Source organism: Lepidochelys kempii, chromosome 2 (assembly GCF_965140285.1).
Source record: "Lepidochelys kempii isolate rLepKem1 chromosome 2, rLepKem1.hap1, whole genome shotgun sequence".
Lineage (NCBI taxonomy): Eukaryota > Metazoa > Chordata > Testudines > Cheloniidae > Lepidochelys > Lepidochelys kempii.
Genome location: NC_136381.1, coordinates 224,443,413 through 224,457,383, shown reverse-complemented (window position 1 = coordinate 224,457,383; position 13,971 = coordinate 224,443,413). Strand labels below are relative to the sequence as shown.

Below are 13,971 nucleotides of genomic sequence, written 5' to 3'. Positions count from 1 at the left end.
CAAATATTCCATTTTAATTAAAAGAATTAATCAAGTTCATGCTGCATGCATTTTTCCATTTCCTGCTCTTCTTTCTCTGTGCATGTATAACTCCCGCTCACATGAATGGAAGCTACATATGTAGGAGAAGAACAGATCCATATTCATATCTACCTATTGATCTAGAGGAAATGAACCACTTGATGAAAGTGAACCACATGAGCCTCTATTTAGGGCCAAACTTGCCCCCCAAACCTTATTATCTTCTTTGTTGGGTTTTGGGCCACCTGCCTACCACCCTCCAGACAACATGAAATCCTGAGCAGGCAGCTGCCTCCAGAATTTTCTCAAAGTCAGGTTTCCAGGTACAGAAAAAAGCTCATGCAAAAGTGAATGTAGGCTCAAGGTGAGTAAGGGTGGCAGAACTGGGCCTTATGAAAACAGATTATTTCTTGAGATCACTATAGTTCATTTAATTTCATAGTAGTTATATGATGCCTACAAACCCAGTTTAATATACTCCCAGGATTAATAAGGAACCAATCAATAAATAAAATTTGTTGAATAATTAACCATTGCAGGTTTGAAAATAAGCATAAAATGACTTGAGTGAGTTGATTTATTCATACACAGCCAGACTGAATCACACAGAAGTGTAGCTGGATTCCAGGTGATTAGAAACTTCACAAAAGTTGTAATTTTATTTGCAGCACTAAAATATGGTATTTTATTGACTTACCATCAACAGTGACTTGAATCTTTTGATTGGCTGATATTGTCCCATTTCCATGGACATTGACTTTTACAATGTAATTGCCTTCATCAGTGACATGTAATGGATTGATCATCAAAGATGCATTAGGTGGTATGAGGGTAAACTTGTGTTTATATTCCAGGTCTGGTACTACTGACTGATTCACAGAGCCGAGTAAATATTTGGGGATACTCTGAGGTTTCTCAAATAGCCATATTATCTGGATTTCAGAAGCTGTAGTGTTGAAATTGTAGTCAACTGTAAGATGGAGTGGTTGTCCTTCAATGCCATGTATAGTATGTGATGGTACTGTCAGCCTTAGCGCAGAACAAATGCCTGCATAAAAATGGAAAGAAAACAAAACTAGGAACACTGGAAATTCTAAATGGAAACTCTTATGGAGCTGTGGTTGTTGTGTTCTCAAAATGGTCCTGATCCAACTCCCACTGATGCAAATAGTAAGACTGGTATTGACATCAGCTGGAGTTGGATCAGATTTATAGCCTGATTTTCAAACCATTTCTCCTATCTTTTACAAAATAACACTGATTTGCCTTAAATTCGATGTCACTTTTCATCCTAAGCTAGGATATTTTTTAAAAGTTTGACAAAACTTAGAAATGGAGTTCTAAGGTTATTGTGTTTGTAATAATTTCCTTTGTTGAAAATGTTCCAAATATTTGTGAGACAAAGTGGGTGAGACAATATCTTTTATTGGACCAAATTGTTTTGATGAGTGAGAGAAGCTTTTGAGCTTACGCAGTGCTCTTCTTCAAGTCTGGGAAAGTAAGGGCAGGTCTACACTTAAAACACTGCATTGGTGCTTAAGAGCTCTCCTGTCAGTGCAGTAAATTCACCTCTGCAAGAGGTGGGAGACACCCTGCTGTCGACATAGCGCTGTCTACATGGGGTTTAAGGTTGGTATAACTATATCGCTCAGGGGTGTGCATTTTCCACATCCCTGAGTGACACAGTTATACCAATATAGGTCTGTAGTGTAGACCTGGCCTAACTCAAAGTGTAACTGCTAAATACAAGATTTGAACAGATTGTTTCGTAGGAGTAGTTAACGCATATTTCAAGGGACGATTCAAGGTGAAGTGGTTTCCTCCAGTCATAGGGAGGAAAGGGAGGGGGAGAGAGCAGCTGGGAGGGGTTGTTAGTGGGTTATAGACTGTTGTAATAAACCATAAATCCAGTGTTTTGATTCAGTCCATGATTTTTAGTGTCTAACAAAGTTATGGCTATAAGTTCCCAAGCTCATCTTTTCAAAGTGTTGTGCAGGTTTCCTTTGACAATGAGGACTGATAGGTCAGATAGAGAGTGATTGTTTTTTGAACAATGATGAGGTGTTTTTGTCTTTTATCATTTTTCTGTTTGTATTCATTTGAGAGTTTAGTGATAGTTGCTATTGGGGCATTTAGTGCACTGGATGAGGTACATCACATGTTGTGATAGGCATGTGTAGGACCCATGGATCTTGAAAGATGTGTTGGGAGGGGGTGTTGATCATTGTAGCAGTGAAGATATGTCTGCAGGTTTTGCGTCTGTTGTTCTGGCAGCATCTGGTGCTGCTTTGAGTTGGTGTGTCCTGATCTATAGGGAGCTTTCTTCTGATGATGGGCTTGGAGAGGTTGGTTGAAGGCCAGAAGTGAGGGCTCAGGAAAGATTTCTTTCAGGATGAGGTCACCATCAAGAATGGGTTTTAGTTGTCTCGTGATAACCCATATGGGTTCCACTGTGGTGTGGTAGGTGACAACTAGGGGTGTGTGATTAGAGGGGATTTTATATCTGCATTGAAGCAGGTTCTCTCGGGGTATTTGGGTGGCCTTCACCAAGCAAGGACACTCCCTGGGACACTCATGTGGTGGTCAGCAGGGTTGGAACATTTAGATCCGCCAGAGAGCTATGCATCCACCTCTGCCACTTGAGCTAACGAAGTACCTGATAGCAGTAGTAGGTTGTCATCCTCTCTGTGGATCAGCACTAGAGGTGATGAGACACTTTGTCAGTGGGTTTCACAGGCAGCGGCTAACTGCAGAGGAATGGTGAGCTCAGGAATCTTGGATTCCATTCCTGGGTCTGGAGGGGAGTGTGCTCTGGGGGCACACACTCTTCTGCCCATTTCCCTCAAGCTTGATCCCTTCTGCCCCTTTCCTTCCAACCTGTGGCTGCCTCAGTCCTGTCTCTTTCTCACCCTGGCTCCCATCCCATCTCTTTCTCACCTTGTCCCCATCCCATTCCCCTAGGGTTACCATATTTGAACATTAAAAAAAGAGGACACTCCACGGGGGGGGGTAGGGTATTTGCTCACGTTCCCCTGCCCCGCCCCAACTCCACCCTTCCCCACCCCAATTCCACCCCTTCCCTGCCCCATTGGACCCGTTCCCCAAATCCCCACCCTGGCCCCACCTCCTCCCCTGAGCGCACCACATTCCCCCATCTCCCTCCCAGCCACATGAAACAGCTGTTTTGCGGCGCAAGCACTGGGAGCAAGGGGGGAAAAGCAGGCACTCTCTTTCTTGAATGATCAACTCTTCTTTGGGGAAAAATAATAATGGCAAAATCCTGGACATTTTTAGATATCTAAAAATTCCTCCCGGATGGCAATTTAAGAACCAAAAAGCCAGACATGTCTGGGAAAATACGGACATATGGTAACCCTACATTCCCCTCACCTAGCCATTCCCAGTCTCTACTCCTCAGACTCCTCATCCCCCCACTGGGTGGGAGGTGTGTGTTTACCCTGAGAAGTGGAAGATTGCTCCAAAGGCCACCCCCACAACTGGGTTATAAAGACTTTTTATGTAGAACAAAGGAAAATAAGAGACTTCTGAGTGAAAAATCCTTTTAGTATTGGAGTACAAAGAGAGGCAGGGACAGAGATAACAGGTGATCTTTAACTTGTCCACAGTTAATTCATGGAGAAAAGTGGCTCCTTACATCAGTTTGTGGAACACTGAGCCACAGTTGAGGAATACCCATTAGCAAAGCAGAGAGGAGATTAAGGAGACAAGATTTGTTTTCACTTTCAAGACAAAGGGCTGCAGGAAGATAGTCTGCTAGGGTGGGGCTCTCACAGGCTAAATGCAAAGTTTACTGTTCTCTCAAAGTATGCTCTGATGATTTGATCAGGTGTGGGAACAGTGTGTGGGAACTTCTGCATGGTCATGGGGAAGTGAGGACTGGAGAAGTTATCAGACAAGTTGTTTTGCCAAAGATTAATGTTTTATGGGAGCAATGCTGGGTGACTCTTGGCTTCGTAAAAATAGAGATCAACACTTCATCAGAGTACAGTCTGAAATATTAGAGCCATTTCAAACATTTATACTTCTAATTAAATTAAAGCAACAGAATCTTATTATGATCAAACTTTACATTGTTGTTACCCTGTCATATTCAAAGAGCTACTAAATATTATGTTGAATTGAAGTCAATGGACCAAATCTTTATTAATTTCTTATTGATGTTCCCATCAGGCTAAAGTCCCATTAAGTCTGCAGTTAACATGTCCCCAAAGATTCAAGTGACATTTTGTTTGACCTTTTGTTGAAGATAGGTTTCTAAATTACTTAGGCATTTTTGGAAGTTTTGCCTAAGTTCCATTAAAAGCCAGTGGGAATTCAGTTCCTAAGTCACTTTGATGCTTACTCATCACTTATATTGGGTGAATCCCAGGAATAATATACTATTGTTCACAATAATGATGGTATGTTTGATCGGTGAAATACCTCTAGTGTGGAAAAATGGTCTTCCAGGGGCTTGGCGTTACAGTACTAAATATGGAAGTTGGCCAAGATTTTAAAAAATTGCTTAAGTTCAGGCTTCTAAATCCCTTCAATTAATAAGTGGTACTTAAATAGATGGCCTGAGTTTCAAAAGTGTTGAAGCTCTGAATAGCTCCTATTAAAGTCAATTGGATTGCTGGATACTCGGCATTTTTAAAAACCAGGCTACTTATTTTATAGGGTACATCTATACTACAGCTGGGTGGTGTAATTCCCAGCGTGGGTAGACACACACATGCTGTCTTTGCTTGAGTGAGCACTTAAAAACAACAGCATGGCCATAGCAGCACAGATGATGGCTCAGGCTAACCACCCATGTATGTCCCTCGAGGGGGGTCAGGCAGGATTGTATTCAGGTGAGTAGCCCAAATCACTGCTTGTGCTGCCATGGCAATACTGCTATTTTTAGGTGCTAGCTTGAGCAGAGCTAGCCCATGTATGTCTACCTGAGCTGGGAATTACATGTCCCAGCTACTGCGTAGATATAGCCATAGACACCTAAAGCTGACTTAAAGCCTGACGTTAAGGAATCATTTTTGAAAATCTTGGTTGTCTGTTTAATCAGTCACTAGCATACAGTAGTTTTAATTTTGTTCCTGCCTGTAATATGGAAGATATCTTTATGAAACTCCTGGAATGCATCATAAAATGTAGATGGATAAAAGGAAATATTTTTAAAATGTCCTTGTTCTACAGAGCCACGAAATTTTACCTCATGCAGTAATCAAGAATATTCCAAACTTAAACATATTGCAATGTATAGCTTGCTAAATAATGCATGCATTTTCCCAGCAACACAGACCTCTTAAAACCAGCTTTTCTGTATTGACTGTAAACACGTTCAGTTTTACCAAAGTGACCTCTAGCTGGAACTCAAAGCAATCTATGTTTTGCTTCCATATCACTATTCAAAGTATTAGCAAGCACAACAGAATCATTGTTGACAGAAAACAAAGTATGCAGCTTTAGTTTAAATAAAAACCATGACTTCATATTCTGAGTTGACTGCATAAAATGCATGCATTTATACCTAGGGAGGTTTCATTGTTCTCTGGATTCTAAAGCACTAATCACTTTATCATCATAAAAAAAACTAGGTCTGTTTCTCAACTGCTTTGCATCCTGTGCAAAGTGTGAGTAAAAGGCTACCAGTTCTCAATGGATCATTTTTACACCCATTCTGCAAAAATGTAAATGCATTTACGTGGTGCAAAGCAGTGGAGTGTCAGATCCCTAGCATTTATGATGCCAGGAGTGCACACACATTCATAAATCCATAGATTCCAAGACCAGAAGAAAAAATTATGATCATCTAGTATGACCTTGTGTACAGCACGAGCCATAGAACTTCCCCAAAATAATTCTGAGCACATATATTTTAGAAAAACATCCAGATGCTTGGTCATTTGGGTCAGAGAGAGTGAGAGCACATTGTTTACACATTCTGTTTATAGGGCCAAATTCTGCAGATTCTGCCAAATTCCTAGAGCAAAATGTCTTTTGACTTCCATAGGAGTTTGGCTTGACTAGTATCTGAGCCAAAGCCCACTAAAGTAATTGGAAAGGCTGACATGGTATTCGGTGGGCTTTGGATCATGGCCTCCAGGGCAGGAAAATTTGACCCTTGTACTGATAAAAAAGGCAATTAACATATGAGGAAGCTTATAAAGGTCTGTATCTGAGACTGTATGGTATGTATTAATACAGATAGAACAGCAAATAAGAAATATCAGCTTTTTGTATTCACCTAAAATATGGGTGTTGTTTTAAAAAACTCAAACCAATAATCTTAATTTTGGTGGCGAATGGTACTGGAAGAGCAGAACTTTGTGGGTGCAAATCTGCAGACCTGACACAAACTCTCCTTCACTCCAAATGCTGACTGATGAAATCTAGCAAAATAGTCTACAGTATATTGAGTTCACAAAGATATAGGAAAGCAATGTAAAGCAAATATCCCTTACATTTAGATTACATGAAGATACAATACTCTTGTAATGTTACATATTCCTTCTGCTGGAATCACATAAACATCTAAATAAAGCAGAAGTTAATTCTAAAAAGCTGTGGAAGAATTGTTGGAGAGATTAAAGTAGAATTTTATCTAATATCTAATCACAACAGACTCTTATGGAAGTACATTGGATATCCAATTTTATCCAAAATGCATGGCTGACAAATATCTGCTTATAAAAGTAACACCCAAGATACTAAACAGAATTTATTACTAACGCTAATACATTCTCCAGTTCACCAAGTGACAAAGTTAGTGGTTTTGGTAGTGGTTGTTACAAACCTCTTCAGCTTTAATAGCAAAAATATTTTATTTTCCTTTTATGCCAAAAATAAAATCATACTTATGCTAAATGGTGAATATTAGGAAAAAAAAAGAATCCTATTCTTTAGGATGTAAAACCTAAGAGTGCAAAAAAAGTCAAACTACAAGATATTTCCTTGAGATCCAATTTTCTGTGAAATCTTTTCCTCAGATTACTTGGAGAGGATTTTTTTTTTTGGGGGGTCAGGAACTTCCCTAATCAAAATATCATGCCAAAATATGTTTAAATTATACAGTCTCAATTTTAAATATTTACAATCAAGTATTATATGGAGGGATTAAAAACACAATACCTTCACTGTCAAGCAAAATAAAGCCACTTTCCAAACATGTTTTTGAACAGATAATAGCAACAACTGCCATGCTAAACCTTGACCTCACCCTGCTAACCTTTACTCATGGTAAATCCTTACTCAAATTAGTAAAGGTTTGCAAGATTGGTCCTAGTGAGAGCTAATTATTTTCATCTTTGTGGTGCAGTCATTAAAAAGAAAGTATAATGTACTGTACAGTATTTAGTCTACAGACTTTCTGCTTTTCTTACTAAAATAAGATCTACTATTGGGTTACAAACTTCTAGGCTGATTTAAAAAAAATCTGACAATTTAACATAGAAATTCCGTTAATTTTTTTAAGTATTAAAAATGAACCATATATCCAGAATGAAAAATCAACAGCCATAATAATACATACTGTATCTTACCTAAAAGCAGAAAATATATATTGCACTGTAAGTCACAAAATGTGCTGCTAAAGGGCTCCATGAAAGCATCCTGTCCCATGCAAATATCACCTTCTTCTCCGTGCTAAGTCAGTGCTTGGTCCAGCAGCTGCTGGTTTATTTGCCAGGGAAATCAGCAATGAGTTAACAGACCCTATCCTGTCTACTGCCTTGTGTGATTTGAATATGTGTATACCAAGGACACAGGGAGTGGGAACACCTGTTAGCTTAATACGCAACATCTTCATTGCGTGTGACTCTATCATAATATTGCCCTGGTATATTCACAGCAAATATGGAGTGTGATAAATGGGGTACAGAGTATGAATCACTCTGCTTCAATAAAAATTAATGTGAGTAAAATTTATATAGGTATTCCATATTTTGTTAGTTACAGTAAAAAAAACACAGACTGGCTAGATACATACGCTAACTTCAGATAAGAATCTTGTAGTCAGATATGGAAAAGATCTGTTAGATCATCCCACTGAGCCCCTTGCAATGGTAGGATCTCTGCTGTCCACTGCCATATGGGATATTAAACACCTTTTTACAATGGATCTCAGCCAAAAAGGCAAATGAAAAATTCATACAAAAGAGTTAAGATTGTAGATAGACCTATTGTAAAATGCACTCTTCCAAACAATTGTTGCTCTGCAGTTATCTTTGTATTTCCCTTAAAATATTACAGAATAATGCTTATTTTGGGATGGCCTTATTCCCTGAGGTTTTTTTTATCCCTTTCTGAGCCTCGGGTGTGTGAAGTCTTGGTTGGGTGTCTACAAGGTATATCCTAACAAAGAATCCTCTGTCCAAAGTGTGAATCTTACTCAGACTGCCAAGCTAGCGGCCAGTCAATATGTGTTCTGCATTAATTTATTGCATCTTAAATTAATGCTCATATACAATCTGGATTTTATCCAAGGCTGTCACTCACTGTGCAAGTCTAATCAGCCGCAAACCAAGGCAACCCCCTTTCTGCCCTCCTTCCATGTGCAATAATTTCCAACGGCAAATATTTACACCTACATAGGTGGTTATAAAAATATTAAGTTTTCATTAGATAGCACTTAGGCAGACACAAATAAATCTCTCAAATATTGGGCTAGGTTGTGCCCTGCCTTGTGTGGGAGGGCATGGTTGCAAGGAGCCCTTCCCCACCTCACTCAAGGCCCTGTGCAGAGGTGAGGGACAATCCCTGTCTTTGTGTTCAGAGAGCTCAGTTGTGCAAGGTGCTGAGCTACTCATGGTGCTAAGCATTCTCAACTCTCCCTGAACTTAATAGGAGCTGAAGGCACTCAGCACCTTCAGGAATGGTTCAGCACCTTGTAGGATCAGGCTCCAGGAGGACAAGGACTGCTCCAGGATAATGACTGTAGCTGTCAGTGTCCCCAAAGGGGATGGAAGGAGGTACGCCTGGACCATGGCGCCATCACCCACTAGCCAGCGCACGAAGAGCATGTGATACCCCCTCACAAAGCATGTAATAGTGCCTGTACTACTGCCCTCTAGTGTGGGCTGTGATTTGTAGCCTCCAATTAATCCTCTTAATAATAGGCTAGGTGTCTTTAATTGGACCACTTTTTAGGATCTGGTTCACAAATGAAGAAATGTTGGTCGTAAGGGCCTGATTCATTTCTGACTGAAGTGAATGGGAGTTTTGACACTGCAATCAATAAAAAATGGATGTGGGATAAACTCCATTTTGGTGTTTTAAACAACATGTTGTGAGCAAAGGAAGTTCGGAGGAGTAGCAAAGATTGGAATAGTCATTTTACATTGTACAAACAAAAGCAAGCCTGTAAAAGACCAGGGTGTAAGCAGTCTGGCTTAGTGGTTACTGCGTGGCTCGTGTCGCAGAGTCCAGAGATGGCTATGAGGCGGTGGTAGGTGAGCAGGGATCAGAGTAGTTGTGAGGGCCAAAATCAGCAGGCAAGAATAACGTCAGAGTCAGGCTGGGGTCAGAGCAAGGCAGCGCTGAGACAGTCCAGGTCTGGAGCCACAGCAAGCCAGAAATCTGCACGGTTGCCCAGATAACTTCCTGAGCCATGTCCTGGATTAAATAGTAAATATAGGCCAAGCAGAGGGCCACAGGATGTGGTCACTTTTGCTCCTTTGGGTGGTACTTTCTGAGGTGCCTAATCTCCACGGTACTCCTTGGATGTGGCTCTGCCTGGCCTCCTGGTGGTGACATGAGACCATCAGTTACCCTGCAGACCCGGTTCTAGTCCCAAAGATCTTTACATTACCTCCATCTTTCAGGGGTGCCTTTTCTTCAGATTGGGGCTAGGTCCTGATGAAACCAAGGAATTCGATGCAATAATAATGTTGCCGGTTTATTATATAAAAGCATGCTCGGCCAAAAAGATGATCCACCTTGACATATCTTCTGTCATATATTGTATATGTATCCTTATTTGTTAGCTATTTAATTGTGCACTATTTGTGTTTAAAGACAACTCAGTGTTATTGAATTGTGCTGGATTGACAACCTTGGAAGCTGAAGTTCTTTATCCACAGACTAGATATAGCATGGATAGTGGAAAAGTGTCTTTGCCGACCTGTTCTGCCGCTATGTCTACACCCTAACTTGAAGAGACCAATTCTAGTAAAAAGGCTTTTTTGTTTTCCTTGCCAATTCAGATGAGTTGACCTATCTTGAGATGGCCAAAAGAGCTGCAAATTAAGGTCAGTTGTAGTGGTGACTTTTCTGATGTGAATTTCTGCACAAGTCAATTAATTACAAATCACTTGGTGATAATGAAGGTTTAATAAAAGTATATTTCTGTAAAAAAAAACAAACAAAAAACCAAAACACTTTATTTCCAACAACAATAGTATAAGGTACACAGAGTAACATGAGCACCTCAGTGTCTCTCATCTCCAGTTTCAGCTGTTCCAGCGGCCACGTGATTCCTTTAGATGTGTGTCTTCAAATAAAGGAAGAGCCTCAGGCAATTTATTTATGCAAATGTTTAACTCAGGTGCCATATGTTAGAACTTAGGGCTCTATGCCTAATCCAAAGGAAGATCTGCAGGTGCTGCTTTGGTGGAATGGGCTTTGAACCTCTCACATTGTACTGTGTGACCCTGGTTTGCATGCACACCATGTGTAGTACGATAAAGTGCCACTTCTCATGCTATTTCATCACACATCTTTCTGTGAATATAGACCCTCTCTACACCAGGAAGCATTCCTGTCAGCGCAAGCTCTCGTAAAATGTTTCCTGCTTGCTTTCCTTTCCTCAAAAAAAGTACGAGAGAACTTTAGAAACAGATAGAATAGTCTTATAGTTCTAGCAGCACAACTTTTCGGATAAATGATTTGAATGGGATTTGCTTTGTATCCAGTGGTGCAAGTAGAAATCATTTCTCATGGGAGAAACACAAGGGAGGGCACGTGACCTCCCCACGTGACCCTCCATGTGACTCCTCCCCGCCCCTCCCTCAGCTCAGGATCCCCAAACTCTCCCCATCCCCTCTGACACCCCCCTTACCTGTCTAAAATTTTACAACTGCATCTGTGAAACACCTGTACTTCCAGGTGTCATGAGGATCCAGAAGCACCCCAAATTGAAAACTTCTTAAATGAACGAAGGATAGGAAGGACAATCACCCCACTTTCCCTTAACACACTATCAGTGCTTCCCTTATGTCCAAACTAAGCTTCTGCCAGCTTGCCTTTATCTAAGTATTGCTCTCCACCAGGCTGTGCCATCTGGGTTTGATGGAAAAGAAGCATAGAACCGTGTGTGCCAAGTACATCTTGATAGAACTATAGCCCAAATTGTTGTATTATTTTCCTCAGCATGTCATACAGGAGGGACAATCAAAATCAGCCTGGCAGAACATGCATGAGAACTGTCTCTGAACAGATAAGCAATTGATCAAAATCACATTCTTTGATCTCTTGGGGCCAAATCCTGTTCGCATTGAGATCAAAAGGAGTTTTCCTATTGAGTTCAATGGGAACAGGCTTTGACATTGGAGAGGAAAGAACAAAACCACTCAAGCAAGGGCTATGTTGCTTATATCACAGGTATCAAAGGCTGCTGACTCATGTGAGAAAGTCAGCAGATATCTGATCTTTGTCCATTGCAAGGGCAAAATCAGCAATCAATGAGTTCTAGAACAGTCTCTGTACCATATCCAACTCATAAGTCCATCTGCAAAGGATCAGGGAAATATGAAGACTCCAGATTACCTTTAAGTCTTCAGTCCCTTGGTTAGAATGCTCCCATTATTATATGTTCATACTCCAGAGGCTGAAGCAGGAAAGAGGCAAAATGGATATGTTTCCAGGCCAGGGCCTTTTAGCTTCTGCCAGGTGCCAAGTAAAGGGAAATCTTTTCTCATTGTGAACGGTGGTGTTTGGAGTCACATGGGTAAGTTACATGTTCATCACCCTCACCCATATTCTAGTTAGAACATTCACAAAAAGTCCGTTAAGTGTAGACAGGCGTTTTCAGGGTCCATTGTGATCTAAGTGTTCCTTAATGGGCCATTCATCTTGACTTGTCCCTTCGTATGTTGGCTAAATACCTTGTGGGCATTACCACAGGAGCAAACATGTAGTAAACATAGCTAATATTCATAACTGCAGATACCAAGATGAATATACATGTATAGAAATAGCATAATCATAAGTACCAGCTATTTCACCTACATGACTATTCCCAAAAGAGATTCTGAAAAATCACACCATGTACCTGAAACCCTATGTGCCAGCACCATGCCTCACAAGAGCTTTGTTATCTGTTATGTAACAACAGAGATGGAACCAGTGACATAACTTCATTTATCTTAAAAGGGAAAGGTTAATTTTTAACTGTTCAGGTGTGACTGCACCTTTAGTCATTGAGGGCATACTGGCTGGCACACATTCAGGTTAATGGGCTTCAGTGTTCCTTAGCAGTTAACTTTTTAATGTTCATAAACCTTATGTGCTGAGGTGGTTTAAAGCATAACACAGGTTTTTAGGTTTGCAAATCTGTGAACCTCTGCCTCTTTGAGATTTTATTATTATTTTTTTGCTGGTCATAATGTCCGCCCTCTGCTCATGAGGTTATGTATGTGTCTTGTAGCACTTTTCTGAACACCAGCTGGAAGGAATTTTTTTTTCAGTAAGCGTGGACTGATTCTTTTCTCTTAGAAGGCATACAATTTTTTCAGGTTCACACCGATTAACACAGAAAACAATTGGGGCTGTTAAACTTTCTTCAAATTTCATAGAAAATTAAATTCAGCTATATTTTCCAGTACAGTGATGAAATGGATGTTTATATATACAAACATCAACATGCTTAACTACTCACTTTTCCCAAAAATATGTAGTATTTCAGTCTGTTTATATGAAATATGGGAGTTGGGTGAGGAGCCATTTCAGCATATGTGTATAACTTATTAAAAGACAAATTTTAAATAGAACTGTATCCTAAATTGCATTATGGCATTATACCCAAACATTGCATTTCAATGGGAGATTCAACTTCCTTTATAGGAACAAAACAGACTCCTGAAACTCTTAACACAAAAGTGGTCCATAGACATGCAAATAGTAAGAGTTTCAGGAGTCTGTTAGACTAGTTTGGCTGCAAAGAAGAATTCTGTGGACACTGGAGACAACACCTGATAACTATCAGGCTGCAGAACTGGGCTGACATCAGAATCCAAACATCCTCTGGTCAGTGCAAGCAGAGGCATTCCTCTAATGATTTGGACTTGATGTGATGCAGTATGAATGTCATGGATAATTCAGACCAATGGGGAGAAACAGAATAAAAAACGGTGTTTAAACACCTTCTGCTCCCTAGGCGTCACCCCCCAGCCTCCCCTTGAGCGCTCCTGACCAATTTAACAGCCCAATACATATTGGAGAGCACCACCCTACTTGCACTACTGTTTGTACCTCTCTCTCCCTTCTCTACTGCGCCAATGCAGCCTTTGGGCACCATTCCCATTCACAGAACCTCTTCCCTCCAAAACAAAAAGTCTCGAGAGCTCCGACTGCATGTTCCTCCTTCCCCCGCCCCACCCTGCGTCTCTGAGGCTCAGGAAAACTGAGCCCTGGAGACACCCCGAGGGGCAGGTGGGTGCGAGGGCTCCTTGGCTGATGGAGGGCCGGCCGCTTGATTGAATGCGGCAGCTCAGCCAGCAGGAGGCAGTGAATCCTTCCTGTAAGAGGCTCTCTACGCAACGAGTCCCTTCCTCTCTATGATTACCCGTGTTACACCGAGGGGACAGCTTTGGCCGTGTGGGATGGGCAGGACCGGCGGGGCTGGATCCGCCGATGGGGATTGTAGTTCTCTGAGGCCGCATGTCCCCAGCACCATGAAGGGTGATGGCGCGGACGAAGGACTACCAATCCCAGAATGCACCAGGCAGCAGGCAG

At 41.1% G+C, this 13,971-nt stretch overlaps 1 protein-coding gene across 3 annotated transcripts in view; it reads right to left on the bottom strand.

The window, feature by feature from the left end:
* HEPACAM2 (HEPACAM family member 2) overlaps positions 1 to 7,742 on the bottom strand; it is a 30,802-nt gene extending 23,060 nt beyond the window's left edge. For all 3 annotated transcript variants that reach the window (XM_073333951.1, XM_073333953.1, XM_073333952.1), the window contains exons 1-2: positions 7,563 to 7,742; positions 719 to 1,069 (exon numbers count right to left, since the gene is read on the bottom strand). In XM_073333951.1, coding sequence (XP_073190052.1) covers positions 719 to 1,069; positions 7,563 to 7,641 — 430 coding nt within the window. In that variant the 5' untranslated portion in view covers positions 7,642 to 7,742. The remainder of the gene's footprint in view (positions 1 to 718; positions 1,070 to 7,562) is intronic.
* Positions 7,743 to 13,971: the final 6,229 nt, after the last annotated feature.